Here is a 14293-nt window from a genome sequence, read left to right as displayed (position 1 = left end):
CACATCCACTCTCCCAAAAAAGATGAAGGATTATGTGTGGCGCTTTCAGAAATGTACCAACCAAGGAAAAAGTCACCAGATCACAGTAATAAGAAATCTGTCATTTACCAATGGATAAAAAGGGTTATGTAAGATATTAGCTCAACCTTTAGCACAAATAAAGATCATGGTAGTGCGAGAATGCAAGTGTTAGAATGTTACGTCCCACATTTGCTCTAATAAAGTTTTTTTATTGTAATGTGCTTTGGAATTTGGTTTATTAATACCTAGGTAATATAAAAACTGGTACGTTAATAAAATCAAAGAAACAAATGACAATACCTGCACATAGGAATGCCAAATATACCTCCTGTAACAGCAGCCACTAAAACATGCTTCAATGCTGCTAACCATCTACCAGAAATTTTTAAAACCCTCCTGACTGTGTGAATTCATGCTACTGCAGCAAGTGGAGCTTTCTCTTGTATATCAATACAGGTTTTACAAGCTGGTGGGATAAACCAACGAGGAGTGAGGTGGTAAAATGGGTATTCTACACATACTTACAGTCAAATACAGGTAGTCTTTGAGTTAAGGACATCCAATATACGGATGACTCCTAGATAGGAATAGGGCTTCCCTGCCGGTTTGTGTGCAGGATGGAGGCTTGATGAGTAGGAGGGGGTAGTTCGCATGACTTGCAGAAAAAGTCTATTGCTATTCTGCAACATCTTGTAACCCTTTAACGACCAAGACAAACTCTGCAGTTGTTTCTTTTTGTATATCAAAACACAGCTTGGTCCAGAAGTTAATGAATGTCTAGGCTCCAAAAAGTTTTAAGAATATGGTGAGACAAACATCTGTCCTAATTGCATTTAATAAAATATTGTACCTGTTCTGACTTACATACAAATTCAACTTCAGAACAAACTTATAGTCCCTTTCTCGTATGTAACCCGGGGACTACCTGTACTTGCTTGCTGGAGAGTAGCATAGTGACAAAGTTTTAAGACATGGACTGCCAGAAAGTTAAGTATATTTTACCCTGTAGTAAGAATCAAGGAACCAAACATGTATTTGACCGCCATGGAGGCTTTTTCTATCACCTTCCAATGTTCCATTGATGATTAGGCTTTTTCGGCGAGGGTGCATCCAAATTTTTGGCACATGGCATTTCTGCACAAATACAGTAATTTGTATTTGTAGTAAGATAAAGTTTTGTCACTACTATGTATTAGTTACTGATAGAACATGGAATGTTTTGGTACAAGGGACCCACATAAACTAAAACTAAAAAATTAATGCTAAACCTAACCCCTTACCTGTAGCCTCACCTCTAAAGATAGTCTACTTTAACTGCCTCTATTTTTAACTTTTAACTTGAATGTATACATTGTCTTTTAACAACAGATCCTGTCACGGATGACAAGAATCATCATTATTAATAATATTTCTAACCTATATTAGTGGCACTTTAGGGCTTAACCTCTATAACAAAAGCTTAAACAGTCGCCAATGTTTAGCCTAACCTATAACGCCAAACCAACACTGTGCTTAAATGTCTACTCCATCTGTAGAAACTTTATTATGGCAAAAATATAAATAAATAAATGAATTTCATTGCATGCCTTCGCTTCCTGATCTACTCATACTATAAAATTATGTTTGTTTGTAATGTAGTAAACATTTTAGATGAATGCTTACAGCCTTATTTTAAATTTAGGAATTGTTGCTTAGTACTAATTCTAAACAACATAGACCACAGAAAATGTCAGCCTAGTGCAAGATGGGTTCCTATAGATTGTTATTGGTCACTGCATGTAAGAATTAGCATTTTAGAACAATAATGCTAATAACACGACCAATAATGTGTTGCTTTCCAAATATATTAAAATAAACATGACTGCATCTGACCTTATCAACTCACTCACCATCTTCTCTTTTGATGTACGTGTGTTAGATGTAAAATATAACTGCATAGATGCCGGCTGTTTCAAGCTGTAAATTAAATATAGATTTAACATTTATGTAGGTAAAGCATCTCTAGCTACCATACTGCAACAATCTAAACAGATTTAAAAAATAACTAATCTAAAATACATTTGCAACATCTAAAATAACATTTTTTTTATTTATTGTGAGTTGTCCAAGCTGACTATTCATTGTTAGATTTTTCAAAAAATAAAAAGCTATAACTTTTCATTAATGCTGCTAAATGTACAACACAATATGGTTTATATGGAGTAGATTAATTATAGTTCCCAGTTTACAGTGTATTTTTATGCAATTTGTTTACATGTTATAGTTGTCATTTCACTTTTCTCTAATTGACCCTTATTCTAGCATATACTGCCAATACAGATGGATACACAGGAAAAGTATTTTTTCAGTGGGAAATGTTTATATTTAGTGGAAAGCTGCAATCTTCCTGTTTACTGAATAGTTTAAGTGACTGTGTAGTTAGATTAGCAGTGTGGAGAAACCAGAGCCACTATTTCAAAACCGATTCATTATAATAATTATTATAATTGACCAAGGCTTATTTGTTCTTTGTATTCGCCAATAATCAAAATAGAACAAAAGCATGTAAATTGTATCTTTCTGTTTAATATTATAAAATGTTATATTTGTTCTATTGAATTTAGCCTTCTGTTACAAAAATCAGGGTGTGTAGGTTCAGCCCACTTCAGGAAATTTCTTTTGATGGAAAAAAGATTTATAATAGAGTATTCATGAAATACTGTCATTCAACTCTCCAAGGGCTGCAATTACTACAGTTTTTTGAGACGACCATTCTGTTGTCCCTTATGGAACAAGCTTGTTGAGACTGTGGTGCAAAATTAATTTTGCAGACTGATCATTACGATTGTATTGACTTATTTGCAGCAGTAATTCTATATTAGGATTTAGTAATTATATATATTTTCATGCATCTGATGTGAAATGCAAGAAGTGCAAGATGCAGAAATTCAAGTGGATGAATTTAAAGGACCCACAAAGACTTGCCTAACTTTTAAACTGTGGACAGCAAGTTTGAAATGGAAGGGTGGTTTTGTATGTATCAGCCCCCACTTTTAAAAAAACAGAAAAGCTGACAAACTGTGTAGGATTAAACAATCAGTTGTTAGCAGTTGTTGCTAATGTACCCTCTTCCTCCTTTTTTTCTGTAAATCCTGCTATAGTATAGCAAGAATATATGTTCAAGGTTTGATGAAGAAAAAATATTACTTTCACTTTTTGTCATTTTTGGTCATAATTTTTGTTACATCTGTAAGATTTCATAGAAAATGATTTTGATATAGTATATAGAAACGTTTGTTACAAACAAGCTTTTCTATGTGTCAGATGCATTAAATAGGCTGGGTCTACACGGACGGTTTAAAAAACGCATGCAAACGTTCCTACTGCGTTTATTTGCGTCTTTACCACGTTTACGTTTCAAGCTCCTATAAACGTGGAAAAATGCCAAAAAATGCAGGAAAATGCCCCTATTGAAATAATAGAGCTCATTGACACATTTTCCTACGTTTTAATTTTTAAAACGTTGCAGGGAGCGTTACAGATAACGCTCAAAAAAGTGCCTCAAGGAAATGCCCTAGTGTTGATTAGTCCATTGGAATGCATATGAATTTCAAACATGGGTTTTAAAGCCTCAGGTTAAATGCTAGGGAAAATAAAGTTAAACACTCAAAAATAAGTACTGATTTTAAGAACTATATTAGGTTTTCTTATATTATATATACAGATACAGGAACCTTTTAACTTTATGTAGTTTTATTTAAAGAAATAATTGCTCTAAGTATGTCAACAATGGTAACAATGATTTATTGCATTTCCAGGCAGATTTACTAAAAACATTAAGCTTCATTTACTGAAAAGATTAAGTCCATCTGAGATGAATTTGTTATAATATTAGACTTTTCAGGTAAAGTATAATGGTTTTAGTCAATTGTGCTTTATTTTCTTTTGAAAGGTAATTAGTTTATAAAATAATGTTGTGTACTTTTTTTTTATTCATACCGAGCCCCTATTTTACAAATACACATTTAATAGTAGAACATGTTCATTTATGATATCTCACGAGAAGCCCAGCACTAGCTCATGCAAATAGAAAGTTCGGGTGGCTTTTATCTCAGCTGACAGTGAGGAAGGGATGTACATTCTTTTCTCTGACTTATTTAACCAATTCTGTACTTACTTGCATTTTACTTAACAATACTTTGTTATTTGGATCTAGTCGAAAATCAGTTTTTTGAAACATGTTTTATTCCATGTGGATCATATTTTAGACTTACATAAAATGAAATAAAAATGAAAACTTGCATTTTTCAGCAATGGGCTTAATACATATTTAGTATAAGATAGTATTTGCATCAAAAGTTTTTTTTAAACACCAGAGTTTTTATAACACTACATAACTTTGCATTCCAATAGTGATATAATTGGAATACTTTGCAGGTTAGGTACATCAAAGCCATTAGCTCTACATTTTTTTAGGATTGCAGACTTTTTTGCTTCTGATCAGGCATATCGGTGAACAATACATTGTTTAGAACACTGTTTAAATTATTTTTAAATATTTTATGTTACTTAAACTGAATTAGTAAAGCATATTGTTTTTATCCAACAATATCATTACTACATTACGATTACTGATTCTGCCATTATTAGGTAGTCTTACCTTTGGGTTGGTTTGACATGTATGGTAAGATATCAGCTTTTGGAAAAGTTTAATGACTTAATTTGTCATGGAACCAGCCTTGTTGGGAGAACCTCTACCATGGGCCATTCAGCTGGAATAACTGAAAGGGTGCAATTAGCAAATTAAAAAAATGTTTAGGGTTTGGTAATGAATGTGGTTTACATCCAAATGCATAGTGAATATCATGCTTTGTTTCAATTTCCGTATTAAGTCGTAGAGTTGGTTGAGAAAATCAAACATCAAAAAAATAGTATACACCTAATTACTTTACAATTAAAAAGCAATTAAACAATAACAATACTATAACAATACTAATCCCCAATTTTTAAACTTACTGGTTACTGGTCCTTGAAGTGCACCTTAAAACAGAATTGCTCCCTGCCGCTCATACTCCTAGCTTGCGAATGAATATCTACTTTTCTTCCTGTGCAGACCCCCCAAAAAACTATTTACACCAAACCATTAACCAAAAACCAGGGACTCCATACCATACATGGGTCCCTAAAACCCTAATTATTATCAACCAGCACACTCCCCTCGAGGACCTCAACCGCCCACACTATGACCAACCAAACCCCCCATACTGCCACCTAAAAACTCCACTAACAACCACAAGAGGGAGGCAGGGTGGGAAAAACTTTACCTGTACGCTGTCTCTCTCCAAAAAGACCCCCATTTCCTTTTCCTGGCCTTTTAACTCCTTATGCCCCCCTTTATCTCCTTACCCCCCTCCTTCTTTAGCTCTCTTCCGACCAAAACCTCTATGCTGTCTGCTCCCTGTCTGCCCAGTCATGTTGGCCTTCACCTATGCTCCTTTCCTCGCACGTTACAAGCCTAACTGGACTTTTACATTCAAAATATATAATCATTCTGAAATCTTCAAGGGAAGTCACTTTAGTTTCTAAGCAGGGCCTTTTGTGTCAGCTCCATTTGTCATTTCTTCTTTGGGGTTTTATTTATAAAGAGTTCTGGCATGTTTGAACTTATTCATTTTGATTTACCATAATTGTCATATGTCAGTAATATAATTAACCTGGAACTTTACTTTTGCTTTTTTTACCTTCCTTTCTCTACATTTATAGCCAAGCTAAACTAGAGTAAAAGGGTTCCTTATCCTGAATATTGTTGGGTCTTGGCTTAGGCTACTTACACATGTCAGATGATTCTCAATTGTCAGATGATTCTCAATCTGACATGTGTACAGCGGCCGTCCAACGTCGTTCATGGATCCATTCTGGCCAATCAATAAACGACTTTTGTGGTTGGAAAGGTTGAAGGTCATGAAAGATTCTTTCCAATGACAAAACCTGAATCACTGTGGGTTTGGTAAAGAGGTTTGTATGTTCTTCAAGATGATCATTTTACTTAGTGGCTTGGCAAGACTAGGGTAATCTGGTGAATACTTGGTAAATGCTTTTATATAAGGGATATTATGGATTTTTTAAATGTATTATTGGTTCCAAATAGACTATCAACATCATCAGCAGATTGATAACTTACTTGGGATCTTCTGTTTAAATGATAAAATCCATGGAGATTGTATTGCAATGTTTTTTAATTCTGCTTAGTTTTGTGGAACTACAAATTAGGAAGAACTGTATGCCTCATCCTTTATAGGGTAGTTTTACATTTATTTGAGAGTCAGAATTATGTATTATGACAAGCAAAAAATTCAGAAGTCGCATTAAATGATAATTTGTGGGGAGCATACCCTTTTTAATAGTAGTAAAGTAAAGAGATATGTGCATTTTCTGGAACTGGTGTGCTTAGTTAGATAAGTGAAAATGTATTTTTGTAGAGTACGGGTGTCCAAACTTTTTGCAAAGAGGGCCAGAGTGTGTGCTCCATGCAGAGCACGTTCCAAAGTAGTGGAGCTCCTGAACTTATTTTCATTCTGTTTCCTAGTGTGTGTATATCTAGAAAATACATATATTATTAATTCTATAGTCATGGGTTGTTTATTAAATTGGTTTTAGGGTCAACATAGTGCATTCATTTTTTTTTTATTTTGAGTTACTATGTTTGATAATGCATTAATAAAATATTAGGTTATTATGCATGATACTCTATCTTCTCCAGTCTTGGTGAACTTCAATCAGGCCCAATGCGTTACTCTGTTTTAAATGCTATTGCTGGTAACATTTCTTTACCACTAGCACTGTTGAGGTAAAAATCACAGTATAGGGCCCCATGTGATTGACCAGGGCCCCATTTTAGCTAAAACTAACCCTGAGCATGATTGGCATTGATATGTGAAAAAAAAAATTTTGGCATTTTTTATTATTATTAATATTATTATTAATAATAATAATAATAATAAACAGGATTTATATAGTGCCAACATATTAGGCAGCGCTGTACAATAAGTAGGGATTTACCTGTTTGTTGACAAGGTTGAAATTTTTATGCCTGTCAGTATTTTTTTTATGTTTGCACAGCATATTTTCAAAGTGATTGAATCTGAAAGACAAATACAATATGTTATCACTCTAGAGAGATTGTAACATATGGTAAGCTTACATTAACATGTCAGAAAGAAACAAAAGACTTCTGGTACATTACTAAAATATGCCAACAACTATTTGCTGAGTGACCCATGTGTCATGAAATCAGCAGAAGTATCCTGTAATGTATGTGTAAGTACATAGCAGAATGACTCAATTAGTTGTTCTTCGGCATTATATATGCATTAGAAAACCATCAACTATACTGTTTAATTATGGTTGTGTTATGTTGTCTCAGCTATATGTACAAAAGGCACATTAAGGCAAAACATTTTTAGGTGAAGAACATATAAATGTCCATATATATTCAGTATTAATATATATATATATATATATATATATATATATATATATATATATATATATATAAAACAATGCTACCTAACGGTAGGGTGACTATACCCACTTGAACCCAGATGGCAGATTACAATGCTTTAGAGCTAGTTTGAAGAGAATAGCAATCTTTACAAATTATTTCTACATTCAATCAGCATTTATTAAATTTCCTTACAAAATCCCAAAAAGTGAAGAGTATACCAAACAGCTGTTTAACCATAAGTGTGTAAGGCCATATCTGATATCTGATAATGATTCAACTGGCAGATTCTCAGGTTGAGTGTCTGAATCTGTTTGTGTTCTGCCATATTAATAACAAATCATTGCCAATGTAATTTCCCTTGTTGGATTGTTGGCTTTAAATATTGGTAGCCTCTTTATTTCATGTAATTAAAAAAAACAAAGAAGGTTCATTATAACTAAAGGTTACTTACAAGCATTTTGTACTAAATTTGGTTTTCCCACTTGATTTATAATACATGGTTTTTATAGGGATAATTATTTGTAATCAGATTTTAGATTCATAGATTCAGATTAAAAAATAAAAACAATCTGCAGAGTAAATAGATTTCTACAGATTAGCACACTTAACACAAAGTCTTTGTGATATATGACTAATGAAGGGCCAGATGCGTGTCAGTAAAGTTAATAGAGACAGTTTTCTTACTGCTCTCACAGTTCACAAGCACACAGCCACTTGTGCATCTCAAGGGCTATACCTGATCCTCATACTCTCCCTGCATGCTGTGCCATATAATGTGCAGGCAAAATCAGCAATATCTTCAATTTACTAAAATTAGAAGAACCCTCTCTTCAGTGTTAAAATCGAACTGTGGGCAAATCCAAAAATTCCTCCATACCTCCCTTGCCCTGATGTGGTCTCCCACAGTTCTTTACTAACCTCAATTTTATCATTTTTTTCTGCCACTGCTGCACAATAAATCACAATCTCTATCTCCATTGTATTGTATCTGTGGTGGTGCATTCATTGGTTTGTGACTCGACTAAGTGTAAGTGTAGAAGTTTGTGTTAAATAAATACCATGACAGATGAAAAGTAAACTTTAGCAAGGACAGGATTTCTCAGCTCACAGCACTGCCTCTCGCACACTGGCCCTGATTTGTTAAAGTTCCCCAAGGTTGGAGAGATTACACTTTCATTAGTGAAGCTGGGTAATTCAGCAAACCTGGAATGGATTTCCTAAAAGTCATTAGCTATTATTTGTTAGCAAATGTTTTTAATCCTGGACCAGATCCATTTTAGGTTTGCTGTATCACCCATCTTCACTGCTGAAAGTCTATTCTCTCCAGCCTTGGAGAACTGTAATTAATCAGGGCCACTGTATCAGCACATAGGCATTCCTGAACCGACTGCATTTGCATGCAGACCACCCTAGAAAGGCTCACATACGAAGTGAACTGGATGACTGTGATAATCCAACAGACAGGAATTATGTTGGGCACAAGTTTTCAATGCTTACTGTGTGGAAGTCACAGTGTGCAGTTAGATGGAACTAATCACTTTCGAAGTGGACTATCTGAATACACATACTAGCACAGTTTCCTATAGCTAGTTACAGGGAAACTAAAGTTACAGTGAAGAATCCCTTCTGCACGTGAAGATTAAACTTTCTTTTCTTCCAGATACAAAGAGTGCCCCCTTGTCCTTTGCAAGGTCCCTAAAGCGAATAATTAGGAATAGAGTTTTCTATATGGACCATTTATATTCATATCTCTACCTAAATATCCCTTCTCAAGGAAGAGAATAGATTCAGTTCAGCTAATCTCTCCTCATAGCTGAGTTCCTTCATTCCTTTTATTAGTTTAATTGCCCTTCTCTGCATTCTCTCTAATTCCACCCCCAAAATCTTTGCAATAGATACTTCCAGAAAAATACAATTCATTTGACAAATAGCTAAGAGGGGCATGTTTTTATTTCTACAACTTCAGATCCCCACATCTGCCCAGTCCTGAGAAATTAGGATTCGCAGACAGTAAGTGATCAGATATGTGAAACTGGATGGCCCAGTATGATAGGTATAGTTTTTCTTATCTTGTGATGACGCCGCAGCAATACAATTTTAGGAGGAGTTAGCCACAAGAGTCCCCCACTTATTCTACATTTTATTATACCTACAGCTCCTCTTTCAGAACAAATTGGGGCTTAAAGAACATAAATGGACACTGATATGTGTCAGGGCACCATAGTATGGTAGGAGTGATAAAATTTAGTGGAGAGTTTCCCATTCTCTACTGGCAAAGATCAATTTGCGTTCACAGAAGGTAAATGGCCAGCTATATGTGACAGGGTAGCACGGTATGACAGGTATAGTTTTTGTATATCATGATGAAACCTTAGTGATGAAGTTTTAGGCAGTTGCTAACATCCCTCTGTTCCAAAGAAATTGGGGTTCAGAAAAGGTAAATGAACAGCTTTGTGTAACAGGCACCCCACCAGTTGCTCAGTCCCTTACATCGAAGCATCTGCAGATTTGACTCCAGGCGGCAGGGAGCAGCACTGAGCATTCCCTCTAGGCAAGGTTCAATGGCATAGGATAGGTAACCGCACCGTAAACTCACACCCAGCTGGAACGCAGCCTTGAAATTTTATGAACGAGCGAATATATGGAGGAAGTGGCCCCTGAGGGTCTCTAACATTGTCTTTAGATAGTCCGTCTTAATATGAAAATATCCCTGATTGTTGTTAGGATTTTATGCTTGTGGGCATGTAAAATTAGATGTGAAGGTTTATATAATGACAGCTGCATGGACACAGACACAGCTGTCATGCTGATGCTGGGATTATGTCACAGTACAAGGTGGGCATGGAGCAGCCACAGCTGATTGCCAGGTCTTTAGTACACGCCCACTTGCAAGGAGCTAACACTGAGCATGCCCAGAAAGCTCCCTCTCCTGGTAGCACATTTATTTAAAAATAGGACCCCGTCCCCAGAAGAGAGGGAAAGAAAGGAGGGTCAGATGTGGCCCATGACCGTGGGTTGGGCACCCTTGTTTTAAAGCAAGCAGTATTTTCACCTAATTTTTGTCTGGGTATCATATTCTTGTAATCTCTGTACAGCAGAGTAAGAGAGGAAGCACACAGAATGACAGTTAGTTCATATGCTGACAGGGTGGACAGTGATAGAAAGATGAGGTCAGTATAGTACTCATTCTCCTTCACTGTCCATTCACAAGTTGGAGACTGGTCTATGACAGCCTGGGCTCAGAGGAAATGGTGCTGGGATATTTTACAACCAAGAAGAGTATTTGAAAAAATGAAAAAAAAATGCAATGACAGCATGGGAATAAAGGTAAGTACTGATAAAATATTTTTTAATCTATTCTTTATTGGAGTATTATTTTTTTCACTTTTCTGCTTTAAGAATTAGGTGACCACTTAAAGGACTTAAATTACCACTTAGCATGGGCATTTCCTAGCATGCTGGAAGGGTAAGAATAAATAAAGTATAAATATGGAACTAAATATGTCTTTTCTTCTTGCAGATTTACATTAAAAAGAACATAAAAATGAATGAAATTCAAATCACTTCCTGGAATAATACCAATGACCTACTGAATAAATCATGGAGTATAAGGAACACAAACCATCTTATTAATACTGCAGAAACAGTTATCCTTCCATCTTTCATTGGAATTATCTGCTCCACTGGATTAGTTGGCAATATCCTTGTGTTGGTCACTATTATAAGGTATGGATCATCGAGTGCAATGTTCACTACTTGCTGCAGGTTTTTTGGTTTTAAATCCTAACAATAGATTGTATGACTTTAATACCATGTAAAATTGTATGCTGCACTTTACCAGATTATTTATTTTCCTTCAGATAGTACATATAGTATATTTGTGGGATTCAAGATCTGGTTGTGTAATAAAAATAGACCATCCAAATGCTTGGCAGTCAACAAACCACAAACAAACCACAAACACACCATTTTATGGTTTTGAGCCAGTCTTTGGCTTCACCACTGCTGCTTTAAAAGCTCTTGTATCATTCCTGCCTGCCTCTCTGTCCTATAAACAGGGCTGGGAGCTGTTGTACCTGCCAGAATGGTACAGCTGGAAGATTTGTGACACAAGGAGCCTTCTGATTGCATATGTCCCCCCTCCCCAGGCTGCACTGTGCCCCCCCAGTTTTTTTTTTTTGTGTCATTCTTCCAGTCTGCACTTTATTACCGCGAGTCGGGCCCGAGTTCTAGTGAACGTGCCTACCGGTTTCCTGCAAATTAAGGAGATTAATTTTTCAGTGCGCAATTTCAGCAGTAGATGTTAAACTCAATGGTGAGGTGATAGCAATTGATTAGCGCACACCTGAGCCCTGTTTTGGGGACATCTCTAGTCCATTTTTCAGATAAGTTTGAATCTTTATTGCTTGAAGTTTTTTTATGTAAGTGCTAATTTTTTATGTTACATTCTACTCAATCACAAACTTGCTTCATTTCTAGTTACATTTGTTGCACTTCTTGTTACTTTTTCTTTTGGTTGCAACACTGCAAACTAATTTCTATCAAGCTGGATATATAATAAGTGGCACTTTCAAATATGTCATCACACAATAGTATGACTGTAAAAAAATATGTGAACAAACATTTGTGACCTTATAAAAATTTCATTCTAGTTTGACTTTAGTGAAATCAAATAGTTTAGTAAAGGATTATAGTCAAACATGTTATATTACATGTATTAAGAAACATTTAGTGATTTCACTTGTGTGTGTATGTCAAAATACATTTAAATGTATACAAATACATACGCATTTTCATTAGTACTTTTTTAACTGGACTGGTGTGTGTGTGTGTGTGTGTGTGGTGCCTGATCTTAGCACTATTGTATACAAACACACTTCCACTTGTTGGCCAAACTGGTTGTGAATTAGTTGTCCAGCTGAGTTGCATACTCATTCTAACACACCTGATGGTGATGGAAGGAGGTGGAGGTCCAGGTTCCAAGCACAACATCAAAGCTCATTGATTGCCAAGCTCACAAGCAGGGTCAGGCACTCTTAGGAATGAACAGATGTTGTGTTGTTTCTTAACTTAATGCTGATAAATACTGGAGTGTATGCATTATTTAGGTGTTTACACAAAACAAATAGAACTAGTATATCAAAGTTCCAAGGCCAAATCCACTTTGTGCCAAACATTTTCTTGCTTTTCCATCCCTTCAGGGTGTTTCTGCAGGTTTGAATGGCATTTTAGATCTTGGCCCACCTATATATTGACTTACTCCCCCCTCAGCTTTGTAGTGGAAGCACATAAATGTGGATTCCTTCTTTTAAAGAAAGGCAATATCCTCCATGAAATGTTGCTTGTAGCCAAGCCCATGACATCAGAAATCATAGGAACAAATAGCAATCTTTTCAATTTGAAGCAATATGGTCCAAAAAGCCCTATTTGCCATTTTATTCCTATAATTGCTCTTTTCTATGTATATGTATACACATCTAACTGCATACATACATGTTTTGCTTTATGTGAACTCTATCTATCTATAGATATTTATGTGAATATCTATACATGCATGAGTGCACATGAAGCAAAACAAGCAATATACACAAAAAATACAAACTTACCTGTATAAGGACTGTGCAAAAGTGCGGTGCATTTTTCAACTGATAAAACACAGTTCACGCGCACATAGCAGGTCCTGAAGTTTGGCCCACAACTATGCGCATCAAACAACTGAGTTTTACCATGACAATGTGCGGTTTTTAGCCTTTCAAACAATTCAGAGAAAGGAACAGCTTAAAAACAATCACAATTGTCTTTTTAAACTGTGTGTCCTGGGAAATTGCAAAATGTACATTGAAACATTTAAAGTTAAAAAAAAAAAAGCAGCTATTGTGCTAAAGGATAAGCGAAGTATCAAATACAGCCACAAAGATTAATTAGGATAACACACAAAACAACAGCCCCTCCAAGAAAAAAAAAAAGACAAAAGGAAAAAGCACGTTAAACAACACCCTTTTATATGCTCAAATTTAAGCGCACAGGTGATAGAAAGTTGCTTGCAATTAGCACTTTGCGCAGTCTGTCAAAATTGGCTGTTCTTTTTTTTTGCAATGGAACATTCCATAATCATTTATTGATATGATCCTTTAGATTTGTACACCAGTAAACAGATATTCAATTAAATAAAAAAAAAAAATAAAGTTGAGGAGGATTTATTGGTAAAAGTACTTTCTATATATGTATGTATATTGAGATACATATAAAATTATATACTACAATAATTATATTTATTTATTATTTTTTAATATAATACCTATAGTAATTACAATCATATATATATATATATATATAATTATTGAAGTATATAATTATAAATGTATGTATACATATTTATATATATACAGATAGGTCCATAAATATTTGGACATAAACAACTTTTTTCTAATTTTGGTTCTGTACATTACCACAATTAATTTTAAATTAAACAACTCAGATGCAGTTGAACTGCAGACTTTCAGCTTTACATTAGTGGGTTGAACAAAAAGATTGCATAAAAATGTGAGAAACTAAAGCCTTTTTTTACACAATCGCTTCATTTCAGGGGCTCAAAAGTAATTGGACAATTGACTCAAAGGCTATTTCATGGGCTGGTGTGGGAAATTTTTTTCGTTATGTCATTATCAATTAAGCAGATAAAAGGCCTGGAGTGGATTTGAGGGGGGGGGGGTGCTTGTTTGTAAAAGATTTTGCTGTGAACAGACAACATGTGGTCAATGGAGCTCTCCCTGCTGGTGAAACAAGCAA

At 35.2% G+C, this 14293-nt stretch overlaps 1 protein-coding gene across 2 annotated transcripts in view; it reads left to right on the top strand.

The window, feature by feature from the left end:
* The window catches only part of MCHR2 (melanin concentrating hormone receptor 2), an 85287-nt gene that overhangs the window by 21561 nt on the left and 49433 nt on the right, over window positions 1-14293 (top strand). The window contains exon 2 of one of the 2 annotated variants that reach the window (XM_072408696.1): window positions 11025-11230. In XM_072408696.1, coding sequence (XP_072264797.1) covers window positions 11049-11230 — 182 coding nt within the window. In that variant the 5' untranslated portion in view covers window positions 11025-11048. Of the gene's footprint in view, window positions 1-11024; window positions 11231-14293 lie in introns of those variants that run through there. The other variant, XM_072408697.1, reaches the window with a different exon arrangement.

The sequence above is a fragment of the Pyxicephalus adspersus genome, chromosome 4, assembly GCF_032062135.1.
Source record: "Pyxicephalus adspersus chromosome 4, UCB_Pads_2.0, whole genome shotgun sequence".
Taxonomy (NCBI): Eukaryota; Metazoa; Chordata; class Amphibia; order Anura; family Pyxicephalidae; genus Pyxicephalus; species Pyxicephalus adspersus.
Note: the sequence above shows the minus strand (reverse complement) of the source record. Positions and strands in the feature narration are given on the sequence as shown.